The following is a 22,319-nucleotide window of genomic DNA, read 5'->3' on the forward strand; positions in this document are numbered from 1 at the left end:
AAGTTTTTGGTCAAGGTAGTTTTTGATGAAGCGGAAGTCCAATCAACTTGAAACTTAGTACACATGTTCCTTATGATATGATCTTTCTTATTTTAAAACAAAATTAAACTTTTGACCCCATTTTCATGGTCCACTGAACATAGATATTAAAAGTGCGAGTCTCAGGTTAAAGTTTTTGGTCAAGGTAGTTTTTGATGAAGCTGAAGTCCAATCAACTTGAAACTTAGTACACATGTTCGCTTTTGGTTGATCTTTTTACTTTTTAGGCCAAATTAGATTTTTTACCCAATTTCATTGTCCATTGAACATGGAAAATGATAATGCGAGTGGAGTCTCAGGTTAAAGTTTTTGGTCAAGGTAGTTTTTATACGCCCGGGACGGGAGGTATTATGGTATACCGTTGTCCGTCCGTCCGTCCGTCTGTCCGTCCGTCTGGCCGTCCGTCGTCCACACTTCGGACAATAACTCAAAAACACCTTCACCAATTTCCATGAAACTTAAGTGAATTGTTTATATCTATTGACGTAAGCTCCTTTTCGTTTTTTTTTAATTTCAGATTTTAAGTTTTGGATTTATGGGGCTTTATTCATGAAAAAAGGGGGAATTTTCAACACTTCGGACAATAACTCAAAAAGGCTTTCACCAATGTCCATGAAACTTTGGTGAATTGTTTATATCTATTGATGTAAGCTCCCTTTCAATTTGTATAAATTTCAGATTTTAAGTTTTGGATTTATGGGGCTTTATTCATAAAAAAGGGGGGATTTTCAACACTTCGGACAATAACTCAAAAAGGCTTTCACCAATGTCCATGAAACTTTGGTGAATTGTTTATATCTATTGATGTAAGCTCCCTTTCGTTTTTTTTTAATTTCAGATTTTAAGTTTTGGATTTATGGGGCTTTATTCATAAATAAAGGGGGATGTTTAACACTACGGACAATAACTCAAAAAGGCTTTCACCAATGTCCATGAAACTTTGGTGAATTGTTTATATCTATTGATGTAAGCTCCCTTTCGTTTTTTTTTTAATTTCAGATTTTAAGTTTTGGATTTATGGGGCTTTATTCATAAATAAAGGGGGATTTTTAACACTTCGGACAATTACTCAAAAAGGCTTTCACCAATGTCCATGAAACTTTGGTGAATTGTTTATATCTATTGATGTAAGCTCCCTTTCAATTTTTATAAATTTCAGATTTTAAGTTTTGGATTTATGGAGCTTTATTCATAAAAAAAGGGGGATTTTTAACACTTCGGACAATAACTCAAAAAGGCTTTCACCAATGTCCATGAAACTTTGGTGAATTGTTTATATCTATTGATGTAAGCTCCCTTTCAATTTGTATAAATTTCAGATTTTAAGTTTTGGATTAATGGGGCTTTATTCATAAAAAAAAAGGGTGATTTTTAACACTTTGGACAATAACTCAAAAAGGCTTTCACCAATGTCCACGAAACTTTAGTGAATTGTTTATATCTATTAATGTAAGCTCCCTTTCAATTTTTATAAATTTCAGATTTTACATTTCCGTGTTATGAATTTTTATGCTGAAAAAAGGGGGATTTTTCCAATTTTGGGACAATAACTAACACTTTCACAAAATTTTATATATGGATGAAAAATTAAGAAAACAAACTTAGTTAAATTTGAGGTAGCCTTAATAGTGCCAATTTTTTTGTGCATTTTTATTTATTATTTTTGGGGGGAGGGTATTTGACGGGGCTCACACTATTTCTAGTTGATCATATAAATTCATTTAAAGCATAAAAGACAAGTTAAAAGAGCAACGGGCGTATCATGCGCCTAAGCGCAGCCCTTTATTGATGAAGCTGAAGTCCAATCAACTTGAAACTTAGTACACATGTTCGCTTTTGCTTGATCTTTTTACTTTTCATGCCAAATAAGATTTTTTACCCAATTTCATGGTCCATTGAACATGGAAAATGATAATGCGAGTGGGGCATCCGTGTACTTTGGACACATTCTTGTTGTTAGGGTATTACATATAGTTGACCTATTGCTAAAAGCATCTGAGAAATAGATCAAACCACAAAATATTAAGTGTTTAGTACACCATGTATTATAAGGCCATGGTCAGATGAAATCCGTCAATCAGACAAGTACACCTTGTAATCATTCTGTGCACCGTGTATAGTTGACCTATTGCTTATAGTTTCTGAGATGTGGACTTGACCAAGAAATATTAACCTTGATGACTGATCCAGAACATAATATGAAGTCCATTCAATCGTGCATTAAATGGATCCTGAATACCAAACATAGTTATCATTTTACTCATATTATGTCAGCATTTCCCATGACAAAAAAAAATATGTGATTTTTTCAGGCAGTTTCTTAATGAAAATGAGGTTAAGGATCATGGATTCTGTACCATCTGGCATCTAAAATATAAAGATTATAACAAAAGCGTATGACTAAGCTTGATAGTACTGGTAATCCCAATGTCGGGGAATTGAAGTATGCACAAAAAGACACTCTTTTCACATATCAAGCTTATCGCACCTGCTATAGTGTAATGCCACATTGCATAGAATAAACAAAAAATATAGTAGAGAATTACAAAATATTAAAATAAAACACAAGAAAAAACAGTAAAAAAACAGTAAAAAAACATATCTTTTTTCTGACTTGAGAGGGAAATGACACAAGAAATAAATAGCACAACAGTATAATTTCTTTGTACTGAAATTTATTGTATTCTTAAAAATTATGACTTCATATTTACACAAATATAAACAAATAACAAAAACAACAGATATGACAAACCACTTCAGTTATATTTTCAAATGGTACCCAACATTGTAATGTTACATATGAAAATCGACAGTTTTATATTTATATATAGGGCAATATACATTCATATTGTTGCTTGGAAAACTAGATAAATTTAAGAAAATTTCAAACTTGTGAAAAGTTGAATATAAATTCTATTCATCATATCATTTCTTTTTCTTAAACCATAACATCTGGACATTGTGACAATAATATTATATACCTTGATTTCTATTTTTTAATTGCTCAATAGGTAGTTTATACAATTTTAGTTCATTTGTAAATATTTAATATGCTCATCAAATACTTTGCAGTTAGATCCAACTAAAAATGTGTCTTCAGGACATATTTCTGAAGCTTAATGTGTTGTTCATAAGTGTTGGTATTATTTGTATATCTACAGAGCTGTCTGTTTCATGGGTGGTGTGGTCTGTTTTCCTTCAATTTTTGGCAATTCCTATTGTCTTTTTATGCATTAATTTATAAATTACAGTTCAATAAAAATAAGAATATAAAATATGTCTTTTTACCAAAAATAAGTATATTCTTTATACTATGTTTTCAAACAATTGTAAAATACTAACATATGTTACAAGTCTGCTAATGTAAGCAGATCCCAAAAGAAAAGAAATATGTACCAAGTTAAAAAAAAGTTACATTAAAATATTTCACAATGATATTAAAGATGATGTCAAAATTGGAAACAAAAACAGTTTACATTATAAGATGTAATGCATTTCAATGCTGCTTATGTAATGCATTGTTAAAATGACAAAACAGTTCACACAGAATAATATAAACTTCAAAAATGTATGGCTTGAGAAAATAAGGACTGCTAAAAAGCTGCTATGCCAAAAAATCAAAATTACATGATTTCAGTTTAGAGGGGGTGGGGTTGATCTCTCTCTTTGAAGGTTTCAGAGGTTGGCAGGTATGGTAGATCTGAATAATTAAGGGTTGTATTACCAGACAAAAGGATGGTTGAAAATATGCTGATCCTACAGTATCCAGGAAACATTTAAAAAATATACAATTGGAAAAGACAAATATACCATCATGAATATTGCAGTAACAATTTAAACATATATTTATAAAAAAAATTATGATGACAATGTATTAGAAAGAAAACCCACAGGCATTGCAAAATATATCAATGACTGGTTAAGGGGAAATAACTCCTGCATTATCCAGATCTTCAAAATGCATTGGTAATATATTTTTTTCAGTGTTTATAAGTAAAAAAAATCTGTTTATGTCTATCTAAATAATTCTGGTTTTATGTTAATTATCTACAATAATAATAAATAAAGTTCTTAACAAAATATCTTAAGGAATGAAAGACTTAGGAATATACAGATTCTGGTATAGGGTTGTGGCTTTTTCAAAATTAAATGGATGGAGGGATGGATTAAAAGACACTTTTACTGAAGATCACCACCCATACAAATTAAATTAGAAATGTAATGCAATATAGTAGAGTTGTTTTTAACCTCACTACTGCTTTAATTTATTATTAAAATTAGGTACATTCAACTTTTCCAGCCCCCCATACAATTAATTATTAGTCTAAATATATTTCAAACTGTTTTACTGGTGGTCCTATCAGAATTCTTATTGGAAAGCAGTTTAAATCAAAATTCTATATACAGAATGAAATGTATTTCTTCTATATCTAATAAGTTCTAGCAGATTTTTAAGAAGTGCAAGACTTAATGTTTTGCACAAAATCTAAAATTGCACATTCTATAGTGTATGAAAATATTTCTTTTTTTTCTACAAAAAAGGAGGCATGATTTAACAATTTGAATTTGAGTACCTTCAGAAATATACAAGACAGAATAGAAGTCTCTCCTATATCTGTTACATGTACTGTAAATTCAGAATTTTTAAGATTATATTATTGTTGAATTTTAGATCCAATAGCTTCAGAAAAACTATAAACTCTGCATTTTAATTTTTGAAGACATTTTTGTCTTCAACGTTACCTGGAATAGCAATTATACATCTCTTGTATTTGTTCATTGTTCATTTATCACAATAAAGAATACATGGAAAGATTTCTGAATTTACAGTACAGTATCTTGTATCTGAAATTTTCCAACGTATAAACTTCCTACATGCTAGAAATAACTTCAATCCTATTGATTCATATGTTATAGATATTTTTTCCATATTTGAATATGAGAAACAACACGACTTAAAACAGATTCAAAACACAAGACCATGCTGATGTCAGTCAAACATTTATATTTCACTTAAACACATGCAGAAAACAAAATGTAATGTTTACTTTGGTCCAATATCAGTAATGACATCACTGTGGGGTATCAACACAATTGGGTCCAGATTATATCATGATTTAACTCTATTTTTTTTAAGGATAACTTTTTGTTCTATTTTACAAATTTCAATTCCATGAGATTTTATATTTGTATGTACATCACATAAATAGAAAGTGGAAAATATCAGAGAAAAAGAAAATAGAGGGTGTTTCATATTATATCTATCAGACAATGAGAGTTAACGTGAAATAAATAATTGTTTTATAGATCATTTATTGCAATTTTAATATCATTGCAAGAAATAAATCCCCAATATTCCTACTAACAGGAATACAGTAACATTTTTCACTGTGTTGAATCAGCATTATTTTCATCCAAATAAGTTATTTCTAATTGCAGTATAGGAGTTAGTCCAAGTTACAGGTGAATTTTAAACACAGATCGTTTCATTCATTAAAAGTTGTTAGAATCTCTACAAGAATGTATTGACTTATTCATTCTCTTGATTGATAAAACAAAATATATCCTGTCTCTGAATTTTTCTGTAGATCTGAGGGCAGTCCATAAAAGTCTTCTATTGTAGAGGGGTCAATTTTCTGTAATGAAAACAAATTCAAAATTAAGAATTTCATTGGACAACAGGAAACCTGTGAATCTAAGTGGATTGAGAATATAACTGTAGTGCTGTATTTTGAGAATATAATTGTAATGCTGTATTTTGAGAATATAACTGTAATGCTGCATTTTGAGAATATAACTGTAATGCTGTATTTTGAGAATATAATTGTTATGCTGTATTTTGACCAATTTTAGTGAATGTGCTATAGAATAAATGCAAAATTGAGATTTACAAAAAAAGAAAAGCAGTTGTTAAATGTATTTTTCTGTGACTACAGAACAGTTTTCAAATATTGCATGGCATAAAGTATGCTTGACTTGGAGCAAGATACTTATTCTAATGAAAAATGACTGTGTTTTGTTTCTAAGAATTATAAAGTCCTGATTCCTGCTATCTTATTACTTGCAGTTTTGAAAATGGTTAAGTACTGTATATACACAATATTTTGTAGTGAAATAATTCTCATGCAGAGCTAGAATACCTTGAATGTAATGTAAGTACCAGTAACATTAGTTAACCATCCTAAATCAACAAATTCATTTCTAATACATATTGCTTCTATAAAGTAAGAAAGAGAATAACTCCATACATATTTGTTTGTAAGACAGTTGCTATGGTAACCAATACTTACATCAACAATATCATCATCAAACAATAACCAGAATCCATCACTTTTAACAATACTGATATAATGACCTCTGTTTAAACTGCTACCTATGTGTATCACCACGGCAACAAGGTCATACATTCTATCAGGGTTAAAAGCATCATCTGACTGAAAGAACAGAAAAAGGAATTAAATACTTGAAACACCTAAGTTCATGCTGCTTTGAGACCTATGAGTTGATATCATATATGTAAATTGTATTACCAGATCAGTTTTCACATCCATTTTTAGGGATAGGAAAAGACGTATCTTAGTTTCCACAAAACTACAAAAGAATCTTCAACTGATAACTAAAATCAAGTTAAATATATTAACATTAATGTATAGTTGGGAGTAAATCCATTTAATCAATGTCTTACTCTCTTTATAAAGAATTAAAGACCAATTTATTTGTTTCACACCGTTAGTATCTCACTAAAAATACAAAATACAAAATACAATTTCTTTCTACATCTGATCATTGTACCCTGAATGGTAATTTTTCCTAAATATTCTTCGGGTTAGTAAATTTCATTTGTTTTAGATGTAAGCTATGGTTTACAACAATTATACTTACTGTATTAAATAATCGTAATTCTAAAGGAAAGACAACTCTGTATGAAAGTTTTGTAAATCTGTTCATCTGTTCCATGTATTTAAAGCGTTTTAAATGTAAGGCTAATATCTGTGGCAGTTTTTTTACCCTCATTCTGAAAATGCAATGTAAAATTGAGAATGGAAATAAGAAATATATATCAATGAGACAACAACCCAAAGCAGACAACAGCCAAAGGCCACCAATTGGTCTTCCACATAGCAAGAAATCCTGCACCAGAAAGGTGGTCCTCAGCTGGCTTGCTTTCTTAAGAATCAGTATAAAGTGCTGTGTATTAACAAAATATCAGCAACCATTTTGTGCATGTTGACTGTTTCAGTTTCCTTCGACTGTACATTTCATTACTGTCACCACAATATTTATAGATTATCAATGGGTTTTCAAACAAGAGGGTGTTTCTCAGCTACAATCTCATCAAAGGGGGACAACCCTGAGATGTTTTCAAACAAGAGGCTGTTTCTCAGCTACAATCTCATCAAAGGGGGACAACCCTGAGATGTTTTCAAACAAGAGGGTGTTTCTCAGCTACAATCTCATCAAAGGGGGACAACCCTGAGATGTTTTCAAACAAGAGGGTGTTTCTCAGCTACAATCTCATCAAAGGGGGACAACCCTGAGATGTTTTCAAACAAGAGGGTGTTTCTCAGCTACAATCTCATCAAAGGGGGACAACCCTGAGATGTTTTCAAACAAGAGGGTGTTTCTCAGCTACAATCTCATCAAAGGGGGACAACCCTGAGATGTTTTCAAACAAGAGGGTGTTTCTCAGCTACAATCTCATCAAAGGGGGACAACCCTGAGATGTTTTCAAACAAGAGGGTGTTTCTCAGCTACAATCTCATCAAAGGGGGACAACCCTGAGATGTTTTCAAACAAGAGGGTGTTTCTCAGCTACAATCTCATCAAAGGGGGACAACCCTGAGATGTTTTCAAACAAGAGGGTGTTTCTCAGCTACAATCTCATCAAAGGGGGACAACCCTGAGATGTTTTCAAACAAGAGGGTGTTTCTCAGCTACAATCTCATCAAAGGGGACAACCATGAGATGTGGCCAAGAAACATCCCAGAGTTTGAAAGACCATTGATAATCTATTTATCACTATTTTACCTACGAAAACATTAATGTTTACATTGACAACTACATGTGAGCTCTTTTCTGACGATGATTTACTATCTCAAGCATGCAGCATGATATGAAAAATAATCACAAGAAAAGAGCTGCTGAGGAAGAATGCACAAAATGGCATTAAATTTCATTATTAATCTCTATATATCAAGTTGTGTTGACAAGTAACAATATCTGCATAATTAAGGTAATTATATCTAGGCCAAGAAACTTATGAAGATGAAAATTTAAATCCTATTTAATATTAATCAATAATAAATGGCAAAAGTGTGTATGGGACATATATGATGCCCCCCACTTGCATATTATCAGATAAATCAATAAAGAACATAACTGAAGAACGCCAAAGTTGCGCTATCCCAATTTGTACTTAAATGGTTTACTTTTACAAATTGTGACTTGGACGGAGAGTTGTCTCATACCAAATCTTCTTATATCTAATATCTAATAACACTAGAACAGACATAGTGAAGCCACCAAAATTCAAACTTGATCTGCATTTTGTGGTAATAAGTATTGTGTGTAAGTTTCATAACATTTGGTTAAGGCAAACTAAAGTTAGATAATGGAAACCAACTTTTGGACATACATACAGATGGACAGACAGATGTTCAGACACAGGTAAAACTTAATGCCCCCTTCGCTACAACAGGGGCATTAAAATGTTGTACTTTTAAAATACCATGTATTTCTAGACACTGAACACTTGCCAAAATGTTTTTAATACAAATGAATTTAATCTTTTCAGCAAGAGCTGATGCATTTAAAATATATCACAGAGAATGTTAATACTGACCTTTTCTGGGCTTCCTGTTTACTACAGCATACTTCACAGTAATACTTCTGTTCAGCACACAGTGTCTCAGTACTACTGAATCCTCTAAGACAATGGGTAATTGAGGTATTTTGTTCTACATCTACAGAAAGATCTAAAAAGTCTTCATCTTTGCTGCTTACCTGTAAAAAATCAAGACACCCTGCTGATAATTTCCCTTTAAAACTTTTTATCTAAAAAAAGATTTTCAGGAAAAACGTAAAAAATATATAAAATTGTTCATTAAAAGACAATATCTGTATAAATAAGGATTCAACTGATGATTTCAGCCATGTTGACTTATTTGTTGATCTTGTCTTGCTCCCTATATATATGTTTGATGTTTATAAGTTTATGTCTGTCTATTAGAATTTTTGAGATAATAGGCACAAATTTGAAAAATAAATAAATGGTAAAAAGTGTGATAGCTCGTCTGACAGTTTTGATTAAACGAACAACAGGAAGAGCTCAACATTATTAACAATTTAGCACTCCCTGTTAGGCCACACCAATTTAATTTCTTGTTCTACGGATTTTTGGACTCCAAAATATGGGGCGAGCGAGCGATTTGAAAATTTTAATAAAAAAAATATTAAATTTGCAAATTTTTGAGGTGAAGCTTGAAAAGTAAAGGCGAGCGATTATAATTTTTTTTGTTGTAAACGTTAAAAAGTAGATTTTGACAATATTAAAACTTGATTTATCACTTGTACGTTGACATTTCTTTAATTTCTGATGTATTTTTTCCCTGTTCACCAAGAAATAGTTACATCTGGTCTATGTGACAGTGTGTGTGACTGACAATGAGACAATTCTCCATTCAAGTCATAATCAGTTTGGGGGCAACCCCTTAATGTTATAAATATCCCTTTTACCTGTTTTATGAGGGACCAATATAAGTTATAATATATTTGTTTGTATAAAAGAGCTCATATTTTCTCAAAGAACTATATATCTATCTGGTATTAAATGGTCAAAACATGTCCAAGAATTTTGTAATATTCCTGGACTTTAACCATGTTAACACATTTACTTTAACAGTTTAATATTATTCAAAATAAGTGGACCCCTCTTTTAGAAAAAGTTGTTTAAAATATGATGCAACTCTCCTCTATTTGAGTACAAAATTCTAAGTTTTCAAAGGTTTTGTATAGAAGAACTATACAAATCCTTGGTATTTCTGTTTTCTTTTCTACATCAATAAAATGACCCCTTATCTGAGGAAGGGTTGTTCTCAACCTGATAATAACAAACACAGGTCAAAGTACGGCCTTTTACACAGGGCTTTGATACAGACCAAACAGCAAGCTATAAAGGACCCAAAAATTATTAGTGTACACAATTGGAACAGGAAAACCAACGGTCTAATTTATATATATATCCAAACAGGAAAATACCAAATTATGAACAACATCAACAAACGATAACTGCTGAACGACAGGCCCCTGAATCAATCAGGACAGGTGCATAAACCTGCAGTGGCTATAGATAGTTTTGTTTCGCCAGCATACAATATTATTGCAGTTGAAGGCAAATCCTTCAGAAGTTCTTCGTACTTTATTCTAACAACGAACATGTTTTGATAGGGAATATAAGTAAGGGGGAAAGAAACCAATTGTTTGTTCTTTACAGGTATTTCCGCGCTGTTATAAATTTATATCGGAGCACTCCCTCTTTGGATAAATAGGTTTCATGCTGAAGCAAATATTCTCACAGATATTTACACCTTGTGGTGGGGTGATTTTATGTTTAAAGTCGTTATATACAGGTTAGACTGTGATTTTAAAACAAATGTTGATATCTTTTTATAATATTTACAAAAACAACGGTGCGGAAAATGGACATGATTACATTTCCAGATGCGGGAAGCAAGAATAAAAAAAATAAAAAAATTATGTTTTGAAAAAAATACCGGTAGGTGCGGGTGGGTCCGTCGAACAAAGTATCGAATTGGTGTGGCCTTAGATTTTCTATTTTTGTAGCGGTTTTCAAAATAATAGGCAAAACTTGCATTTTATCCCTATGTTCTATTTTACCCTTGTTGGCCATCTTTATTGGCTGGCTTGGTCATCGAATGCAATATCAAAAACAAATACCTCAAATGTTTGGTTAAATTTGGCCTAGAACTTTCAGAGGGGAAGATTTTTGTAAAAGTTGACAGACAAAGCCATTTGCCAAGTGATGAGACATGCTTGCTTGGTTTTTTAAGGCTAGGTGAGCTTAAAATAACTTACTGTTTCACAATTAAGACATCTAGTTTCGTTTGTAAAGGTGCCCTGGAATAATTCCTCCACCCAGGTAGGTTCTGGTTTACTTTGGATCTCAGGGTTATTCACAGACTTTGGTTTGTTGCCTTGTTTTTCTGCTAATAGCATAAATAAATAAAAGAAAATTGAGTCGACATTAATCACAATTTACATAAATATTTTTTAACATGAGCTGCAAATAAATATCAGTACATCTGTTTACATATTTTGAGTCAAGAAAATCTTTGCAGAAATTCTGTAACTTTTGAAAATTGAGTTGTTATAAGAATCCTACAAAACACCATAATTCATCTTTTTCTTCATATTTGAACATTACAAAATCAAATGATTTTAATATGTTTCTTTATTTGTAACAAACTGTTTTAACAATAGTAAGTAATGTGTCTCATGATGTATGTTTTTTAATAACAGACGCTATTATTTATTTTCAACTACATAACTAACCTGCAAAAGCAGAAAGCTTTTAGTGTATTTTAGTAAGGTGTAGACTAATTTACCAAAGAGTAGATGTATGAACATAATAATTCATAGAAAATTTACTATTCTTTTAAGCTGATTCATAGAAAATAAACACATTTTCTACCATGATCTTTTATGTTTGTCTTATTCTAAGACGAAACTTGAGTTTTCCTATGAAAGAAGTCATACAGGATACATTGTGCAGTCCCCACTAATATGGCTTACCTTGTAACAGCTCTGATACTCTATTTAACAAGTAATTCAAGAATTCATGTGCATCCTGCTGCATATAATTATCAAATAATTCTGAAAAAAACAAAATGAATATTGACCAAAAATTTATGAAGCATTTGAATTAAAGTACTGACTAATCATGCTTACAATATCATTACTGTAACTCATTATATATTCCATTTAGAATATGGGTGATGACTTATTTTGCATAAATAACACATAAATGAGTCAAAAGAAGTCCATATAACAAAGATCATCATACATTTAAATTGTGGATATGTTGCTAAAAGATAATGGTTAAACTCATTCTAGAAAGACTTGAAAATACTGGATAGAATGAGTTGATCTTCAATTGTTAGGTACATACATGTACTTCTGATATATCATCATGATCATGTATATCTGGTATTCAGCTTTTTGACAAATGAAAATATGTGTTTTGGTTTATTTGTTGTTATCAAACTAAAGAGATGACAAAAACCAATGATTGATTGTTGCTTGCTTAATGGCAATTATAACTCACATACTAATAATTAAGGATAAACTTAATAAATAGAATTCTTTGAAAAAGGAAACAAGATTTTATATGCATTGAAACTTCTTGCAGCTACGTCGACGATGGACGTGTTTAACGACCTTGACTGGCTATAGAGCCCTTGCATGCAGCTGATCTGTTTAGTTCCTTTTTAAAGTTTGTATAATACTGAATTTTCTATGTAGTGTTTAGTTAAATGTTGTTTTAATTTCTTCTTTTTCTTTCACTGTTGTCTGTTCTTTTTAAACTTAAATTAGAATTGCCCCTTAATTTCTTCTTTTTTGTGATTTTTTTATTTTTAATTTAATTTTTGTTTATCTCTATTTTGTTCAATTCCTCCAACTTAAAGTACATGTAGCTAACCTAAAAGTTGTGGTAAATAAATTTGCAGAATAGAATAAGATAGAGGTACACAAAATTTAAAAGACATTATTTTAATAGTAGTTCCCACATCCTTAGTTAGCATATAATGTGTGATCACATACCATACTCTTTTCTCAGTCTTGTGATAAATTTCTTCGGGGCAATGGTTCCCACTTTTTTCTTCTGTGTAGCTATACTATAGAAAAGATCAGCCAGGCAAGTCAATAATGTCTCTTTCTTATTATTCTTCTGGTGTTGTTTAAATTGTAAAACTTTCTCTCTGAATGGTCGACAAAAATACAAAGCTTGCAGCACAGAGTTACCATAACATGTGTTACCAAACTGCAAACAAAAAATAAGCAAGAATGTAAAAAAACGTTTATTTGTATTGTTTTGATAATTGATATGGTCATAATATTAATAAATCAAACTAGAGGCTCTAAAGAGCCTGTGTCGCTCACCTTGGTCTATGTGCATATTAAACAAAGGACACAAATGGATTCATGACAAAATTGTATTTTGGTGATGGTGATGTGTTTGAAGTTCTTCCTTTACTGAACGATTTTGCTTCTTACAATTATATCTATAATGAACTTTGCCCATTAGTAACAGAGAACTATATTTGGTAAAAATTTACATATATTTACCAAATTAATGAAAATTGTTAAAAATTGACTATAAAGGGCAATAACTCCTTAAGGGGTCAATTGACCATTTAGGTCATGTTGACTTATTTGTAGATCTTACTTTGCTGAACATTATTGCTGTTTACAGTTTATCGCTATCTATAATAGTATTCAAGAAAACCAAAAACGGCAAAATTTCTTTAAAAATTACCAATTGGAGGGCAGCAACCCAACAACCAGTTGTCTAATTCATCTGAAAAATTCAGGGCAGATAGATATTGACTTGATTAACAATTTAACTTCTTGTCAGATTTGCTCTAGATGCTTTGAATCATAGTTATAAGCCAAAAACTGCATTTTACCCCTATGTTCTATTTTTAGCCGTGGCGGCCATCTTGGTTGAATGGCCAGGTCTTCGGACACATTTTTCAAACTAGATACCCCAAAGATGGTTGTGGCCTAGTAGTTTCAGTGGAGATTTTGTAAAAGATTACTTAGATTTATGAAAAATGGTTAAAGATTGACTATAAAGGGCAATAACTCTAAAGGGGTCAACTGACCATTTTGGTCATGTTGACTTATTTGTAGATCTTACTTTGCTGAACATTATTGCTGTTTACAATTTATCTCTATCTATAATAATATTCAAGATAATAACCAAAAACAGCAAAATTTCCTCAAAATTACCAATTCAGGGGCAGCAACCCAACAACCGATTGACCGATTCATCTGAAAATTTCAGGGCAGATAGATCTTGACCTGATAAACATTTTTATCCCCATGTCAGATTTCCTCAAAATGCTTTGGTTTTTGAGTTATAAGCCAAAAACTGCATTTTACCCCTATGTTCTATTTTTAGCGGTGGCGGCCATCTTGGTTGGTTGACCAGGTCACGCCACACATTTTTTAAACTAGATACCCCAAAGATGATTGTGGCCAAGTTTGGATTAATTTGGCCCAGTAGTTTCAGAGGAGAAGACTTTTGTAAAAGATTAATTTAATTTATGAAAAATGGTTAAAATTGACTATAAAGGGCAATAACTCCTAAACGGGTCAACTGACCATTTTGGTCATGTTGACTTATTTGTAGATCTTACTTTGCTGAACATTATTGCTGTTTACAGTTTATCTCTATCTATAATAATATTCAAGATAATAACCAAAAACAGCAAAATTTCCTCAAAATTACCAATTCAGGGGCAGCAACCCAACAACCGATTGACTGATTCATCTGAAAATTTCAGGGCAGATAGATCTTGACCTGATAAACATTTTTATCCCGTCAAATTTCCTCAAAATGCTTTGGTTTTAGAGTTATAAGCCAAAAACTGCATTTTACCCCTTTGTTCTATTTTTAGCCGTGGCGGCCATCTTGGTTGGTTGACCAGGTCACGCCACACATTTTTTAAACTAGATACCCCAAAGATGATTGTGGCCAAGTTTGGATTAATTTGGCCCAGTAGTTTCAGAGGAGAAGATTTTTGTAAAAGATTACTTTAATTAACGAAAAATGGTTAAAAATTGACTATAAAGGGCAATAACTCCTAAACGGGTCAACTGACCATTTTGGTCATGTTGACTTATTTGTAGATCTTACTTTGCTGAACATTATTGCTGTTTACAGTTTATCTCTATCTATAATAATATTCAAGATAATAACCAAAAACAGCAAAATTTCCTCAAAATTACCAATTCAGGGGCAGCAACCCATCAACCGATTGACCGATTCATCTGAAAATTTCAGGGCAGATAGATCTTGACCTGATAAACATTTTTACCCCTGTCAGATTTGCTCTAAATGCTTTGGTTTTTGAGTTATAAGCCAAAAACTGCATTTTACCCCTATGTTCTATTTTTAGCCGTGGCGACCATCTTGGTTGGTTGACCGGGTCACGCCACACATTTTTTAAACTAGATACCCCAATGATGATTGTGGCCAAGTTTGGTTTGATTTGGCCCAGTAGTTTCAGAGGAGAAGATTTTTGTAAAAGTTAACGACGACGGACGACGACGACGACGGACGACGGACGACAAGTGATGAGAAAAGCTCACTTGGCCCTTTGGGCCAGGTGAGCTAAAAAAAATTACATGTTTGAACAAGATACATGTACAACTTTAACATGTTCATGATGTTATTGTATATTTAATTATATCTTATACATGTTCATGAAAACTAATGACAGAAGCAGGGGTTCAAAATTCTGCAGAAGGAAGAACAAATGAAGAATAAAAATCTGATGATAAAAATATGCAGATCTAACATTGTGTGGCTAAATTTGAGATGAATTTAATATTTATCATATTTACAAATAATACTCTGAAGTCAGGAAGTGTATTCCCTTGAAAAAGTGTGATTTAATTTGCTTTTTTTAAATAACATCTCAACCTCCAACCTCTTGATTACGTAGTTGACAACTGTAAAAGCTTCTCTTTTCTTGTTGGTCGTGCAAAGATGTTTAATAAATTTAAGAAAAACAATGCAATACCAAGATAATTTATGCATACATGTAAGTGAGTATTATGCTGATTTTATTTTTATGTATTTTGACATAATAGAGGTCATAAAAAAAATATGCATTTTGTCTACAATGTGTCAACAAGGTAGAGTGGTTTCTTATGGATATGCATGAGTTTGAAGACCATAAATGGATAGATATTTCTTGTCCAAGTGATATCTATTTCTCACTTATTACTAAAATTATAAATTATAAATATTAAAAATATTTCTAAAGTGATAGTTATAATTCATGCAATAACACGTATGTTACTTGTAAATTGTTTCATATCAGCATTAACCTATAATATTACTTGATAATTTCTAAATTTGTTATCACTTATATTGACCAGACCAAAGTAATGTTCATTAGTGGGTAACTGTTTTGTACCTATTTCTATATTTATCCCTTACATTGACCAGACCAAAGTAATGTTCATTGGCGGGTAACTGTTCTGTACCTATTTCTATATTTATCACTTACATTGACCAGACCAAAGTAATGTTCATTGGCGGGTAACTGTTCTGTACCTATTTCTTTCTCCAGCTGTGAAGGATTATTCCCCTGCAAACAGAAAATAATGGAAACATACATGTACATGTACAAGTCAATACATTTTCCATGTGCATTACTACACTGAAATTCTAAAATTTGAAATATCCTTACAAAAATAATTACTGGTAATTTGTTTATTCAGTTTTGTGTTTCCTAACATTCTATACATTGTTACTACTGAAACTACCATGTATCCCATCCATCTTCATTTTTTAAAATCCTTTACGTATTGAACATTGTACATGTACATTTTATTTGCATGAGCAGATACATGTCTAAAAGGAGGGTGTGGCTTGTTTCCGAGTTTGTAATGTATGCAACATTTTCAATGATGTTTACTTGTCCTGATCAATTAGTTAAAATAAAATTGGGATTGCTTATTGAATATTGGTAAAACCCTTTGAACAGAACACTGAAATTGACTGAATGACTGATAATTTGCTATTTTAAATAAATCTAAAGTGTCCAAAAATAAAAAAAAGTGACATACATGTGTGCTAAAAATGTAGTGTCTCATATGCAAACAGACATGACAGATAGCTTGATCATGTTAACAGATGAAAAAAAGTAGTAGAAAATTAATGTGCTTGCTGGATTTAGAGTATTTTGGGGTTGTAAAAAGCTTTTTCAAAATGTAGAACTTTATGTTCATTTCCTTCAAGAAACAAAAAGGCAAAAGGGAGATGTCCCTTAATTTCCTGTTTTAACCCGTTTTTAATCATACCCAACATGCCAGAATATTCATTATGTTGAATGTGGGCAGTATTTGGAAGAAGAGTCCCAGAAAGCGTCAATGCCCATTTGTCGAATGGCGTAAATTCCTGATAGAATTTTTATATGGGGACAAAGTCTCCAATAAAGGTAGAAAAATCAATAATAAAAAAAAAATTCCGAATTTTTCATTTTACTAATGAACTCAAAATCGTTACCTTTTTTTTCCAGATCTACTTCCTGTTACGGTCTTGTTTGCATGAGACTTTGAATAAAATGTATATTCATCAACATATCAACAAATATAGGACGGAATTCAACACCCAACCATTTTAAATAATTGTGTGACGGGATTGCTTCCCTTAGAAAAACTTAGTAGATACTCAGTCAGCCGTAAGTGGTTGAGCTAAGGAAGTACTTCTTTAGCTCAGTCGGTATACACGCTGCCTTGTAACACAGAGGTACCAAGTTCGAGTCCCGGTGGAGACAAGCAATTTTGTAATGAAATTCGTGCTCTCCAGTTACAATTGTTTGATATGAAAAAAACGTTACCTGATAACAGCGTTTCTCTGTTTACATTGAATATGCTTCACAACTAAATCCCTAACAACAGAACCAATATCAGAAATGTTACAGTATTTCCGTTTCTTTTATCAACATGTTTGAATTAGAAAAAAATGAATACAGACTTCGTCCCCATTTACAGGTAATGCCTGCCTCATATTATTTTAATTTCAACTATGACTATAGTATGAGAGCATTAGAGCAAATGTCTTGAAATCCTCAGATGTTTATTCATTGAAATTTGATACCTATTATGGGTTATCAAGTAAATATTTATGAGGATCTGAGTGATTCTCCTTAACCTGTTTTATTCAGAACGACAGACATAATTTACAGAAGGCTTGCAGTTAATCACAACATCAGTTGTGACGTCTTGTACGGCTTTTTTGTTTTCATTTTCCCTGAACACCATCCTTCTACGTCAAAAAACATTAATATGAGTGTGTTTAAGAATTTATAATTTCAATTTACCATCTTCATTCGGGAAAAATCGTATAATTTAAACTTGCAGGCTCAAGTCAATAAATCTGACGTCCATTTTGAAATCTAAATTATTCTAAACTTAAACCAATAGTCGGATAGGAAATTAGCATATATTTCGGAATTTCGAATACTAGTTTCGGCCTTCTACATTTCGGTCCTAGTTGGTCCATCTGATTTTTTTTTTTTTTTACTTTTTGCAAATGATTATGTTGCTAAAACATCGCTGACAACAACATATATGTGAATGACAAGTGCTCAAGGAAGCTATTACTAATAGATACTCAAATGGGTCAGCATTAAATAAATTTATTGTTTGGCACTGATTCTATATTAAAATGAAGAATTTGTTTCTAAAAGAATTGTTAAAATAAATGTAAAAAATCAACTGGTAAAGATGGTTTATCACACAAAAATTTACACGTTGTTAAGTAAACCTGTTGTGAGTAAACCTATCACACAGCTTGTTGATTTATCATTATCCACTTGTCAGCTCAAGTTCACTGATTTCCACCATTTCCTTTCGGCTTTTCGATCACGCTATGACAACATTACTTAACATTTTGGAAGATTGGGAAAAGTCACTGGACAATAATGAATACTTAGCCGCAACATTAATGAATCTCAGTAATGCTTTTGACTGTCGTCCTCGTGATCTACTTCTTTGTAAACTGGGAAAATAAGGTCTTAGTCCATCTGCACTTGAATTACTCAAAAATTATCTGACTATACAAGAAAACAGTTTGTAAAATAGGTAAGAGTATCAGTCAAATGCAATATATTTATAAAGGTGTTCCTCAGGGATCTATACAGTAGGCCCTATATTATTTAATGTATTAGAATAGAATAGAATAGAATATTTTTATTTCCCAAATTACAGGGCCCATAAAGGGCATAAAATCAGATACAATTGATTTACATAATTGGTAACAACAACAATAGCGGCATATACATATATATTTGGAATATAAGCATTGGTCAGAATCAAGCTAAAAACCACATACATTGTATATATTGTGAATAAAAGAATAATAAAATTACATTATACATGTATATGTATTTATTCTCAAATTATTTACTTGACTTAGTGTCAGTGTTCATACCTGATCTCCTTAATTCAAAACAGTCACAAATATAACAGCCCAGTTTTTCCATAAGAGTAACATTTTCTTGGGTCAAGAGCCATAAAAATTTAGAAGATTTATTTAGATTTATAAAATTACAACAATTGTTAAAAATGTCTTTAAAAAAATCGTCCCTTTGAATATCATAAAGAGGGCATTCTAATAAGAAATGAAGCTCATCTTCAACTTTACCAAGTGAGCAATTAGAACAAAGACGCTGAGATCTTTCTATATGCTTTTTTGAATATCTGTCCGTCTCAATTTTTAAAGAGTGAGCACTTATTCTTAATTTACAAATTGACTGTCTTTTTTTGAAGTCCTGCAATTCTAAATATTTTTCTTTTTTAAAACAATTTTTTATAGAAAAATAAGTACCAAGCTTCCCTTTTTGGGAGTTAATTGTTTGATACTTAAGTTTATTCCAAAATGTGAAATAACTTTTACAAAGTTTATTTTTAACATACTGACATAAAGAACCAATTGATTGGTCAAAATTTGGTAATTCAATCTCTCTCTGAATATAATCTATACTAGAATACCATGTATTTACATTAGAGTTATGTAACTGTTTACAACATATAAATGCATCAAATAGTAATCCTTCTTTCAAATGTTCCAGTCTATGACAATATTTTAACATTGATAAAATTATAGTGAAATACATAGGAAATCTACCAAGCTCTGACATTACAGCAATATTACTTGACTTTCTGTTTACACCAAGAATATATTTCATAAATTTGGTATGAGCTTTTTCAGAAGAATCCTGACCAAAGACTTTTTCTAATATATAATCATTATCTTTTTTACAAGAAGCTGAATCCGTTCTAAACATTCCCCATATTTCACTGCCATATAATAGTATGGGTTTAATTGTATGATCATAAAGATGTAAAAAAGTGGCAATACTAGGGTTAGATGATGACAAGCATCTCTGTAGCTTAAAACAAGCTTTTAAAGATTTGTTGTATAATTCATCTTTACACTGCTTAAATATACCACTAGAAGTAAATGTGATTCCAAGATATCTATATAATTTTGCACTTTCAATCTCTTTACCTCCAAAATGTAAACAGCATTTTAAAAATTTTCCTGGCTTGTTAAAAATTATACTTTTTGTCTTTTTTAAATTTACATCAAAACACCATTCTAAACAATAATCATGTAACATATTAATTCTCTTTTGCAAGCCTTCCTGTGTTTCTGAAAAAATTACTACATCATCAGCATACATAAGACAATCTACTCTACGGTTATTAATATTTACTGGATCAGGACAAGATAAAAACTTGTCAGGTAGATCATTGATAAATATTTTAAAAATATTTGGGCTTAAAACATCACCTTGTCTAACCCCTATAAATGATTTAAAACATGGAGTCATTTCATTATCAATTTTAACACAGAGGTCACTTTTATTATACATATCTTTAATGATAGAATAAAACTTTCCAGTAGTATTGTTTGTTAAAAGCTTATATCTGATACCCTCATGGATCACTTTATCAAAAGCCTGTTTAAAATCTACAAAACAGGCAAATAGTTTACCCCCCTTTTTACTTATATATTTATCGATAATGGTTTTTAAAATAAAAACATGATCAGATGGTCTACATTTTTTTTGAAAATCCAATTTGACATGGATTAATCACTGATTCTTTTACCAAAAATTTATCTAGTCTGTTATTCAAAACAGAGTTAAACAATTTACCAACACAAGAGTTAATGGCAATGCCACGATAATTATCTGGTTTACTTGGATCACCAGACTTAAAAACAGCAGATCAATAGACTGATGACCATTGCATTGGATAAATACCAGATGAAAAAACATGATTAAACAGTTTCTGAATTAAAGGATTTAGAACTAAACTTCCTGCCTTTAGCATCTCGTTAGGTATACCATCCAGACCGGAGGCTTTACCACTTTTGAGTTTAGATATTGATTCAAATATTTCTTTTGTAGAGAATCTATAATCTAATTCACAAAAAGTTTTATTTTTTTTCCATATTTTCTATTTTAGAGTTAATTTCTTTAATTCTTGTCTCACTAATTGAAGGAGATTTATTCAAATCTGAAAAATGATTAAACCAGACTTCTGGTTCTACTGACTTTCCTTTGCTATCACCTGTAGACTCCTTTAAAGAATTAATAAGTTTCCAGTATTGTTTTGGATCAGAATCTCTTAAATTGTCAAGGCTATTCAGGATGGACTGTTTAAATGTGCGCATTTTATATTTACGCAATTTATTATACTCTCTGTAGCATTTATAATATGAACCTCTGACAATAGGATCATACGGAAATTTTGACAATAATTCTCCTTTAGATACTAGAGTTTTCCTCTTTACACCTAAATCAGAATCAAACCATTTACAATTAGGTTTTCTTTTTTTAGATGATTTATGGCGAAAAATATTTGCCTTTGTAGCAGCAACATTTATTATGTTTAAAAAATCAGGAACTGCTCTCTCTGAATCTTCATTGTCATATTCATGATTCATGAAATTATTTTAAAGAGATTTGAAAACAGGGTGGCAAAGTGCATCTTGAAATTGACTTGTTGATGATTTTGTCCACTTATAACCACCTGGAAATGCATTCATTTTAAATTTATTAATAGATAAATGTGAAGAATAAGTTGCTAAAATTCCAAAAGACAACTTACAATGACAATTTGAAAAATTTGGGATGTATTCATAATGACATCTTTCTTTTGTCAAACCGAGTGGGATTGATATAACTATACTGATGATAACAATTTCTCAAAATAAAGTACAACTTTGGAATCAACCATTTAACCCTTAGATGAAGACGGTAACTCCCTAATATCGTGGTTGAATTCATGGTTCTCTTTCAACAAAATGCAGGCAAACCCAGAAAAATTTCAGGCAATTCTCATAGGTAAAAACACACACTCAAAACATGGTCTTCAACCTAAATGGATTCAATATAAAATGTGACGACGAGGTTAAACTTCTTGGTGTAACATTAGACTTTAAGGTG

General features: G+C 31.3%; 1 protein-coding gene across 2 annotated transcripts; it reads right to left on the minus strand.

Moving 5' to 3' along the window:
- Positions 1-2,694: 2,694 nt before the first annotated feature.
- LOC143085005 (ubiquitin carboxyl-terminal hydrolase 46-like) lies at positions 2,695-18,266 on the minus strand. Of its 2 annotated transcripts, none has more exons than XM_076261129.1 (9): positions 18,180-18,266; positions 16,362-16,442; positions 12,880-13,099; positions 11,851-11,931; positions 11,134-11,261; positions 8,882-9,042; positions 6,922-7,054; positions 6,330-6,473; positions 2,695-5,675 (listed from the first exon to the last, which is right to left on the minus strand). In XM_076261129.1, the coding sequence occupies exons 1-9, from the start codon at positions 18,186-18,188 to the stop codon at positions 5,574-5,576; spliced, it is 1,059 nt and encodes a 352-aa protein (XP_076117244.1). In that variant the 5' UTR covers positions 18,189-18,266; the 3' UTR covers positions 2,695-5,573. The 2 variants fall into 2 exon arrangements, with proteins under 2 accessions (XP_076117244.1, XP_076117243.1); XM_076261128.1 differs by having other exon boundaries at positions 11,134-11,264.
- Positions 18,267-22,319: the final 4,053 nt, after the last annotated feature.

The sequence above is a fragment of the Mytilus galloprovincialis genome, chromosome 8 (assembly GCF_965363235.1).
Source record: "Mytilus galloprovincialis chromosome 8, xbMytGall1.hap1.1, whole genome shotgun sequence".
Taxonomy (NCBI): Eukaryota; Metazoa; Mollusca; class Bivalvia; order Mytilida; family Mytilidae; genus Mytilus; species Mytilus galloprovincialis.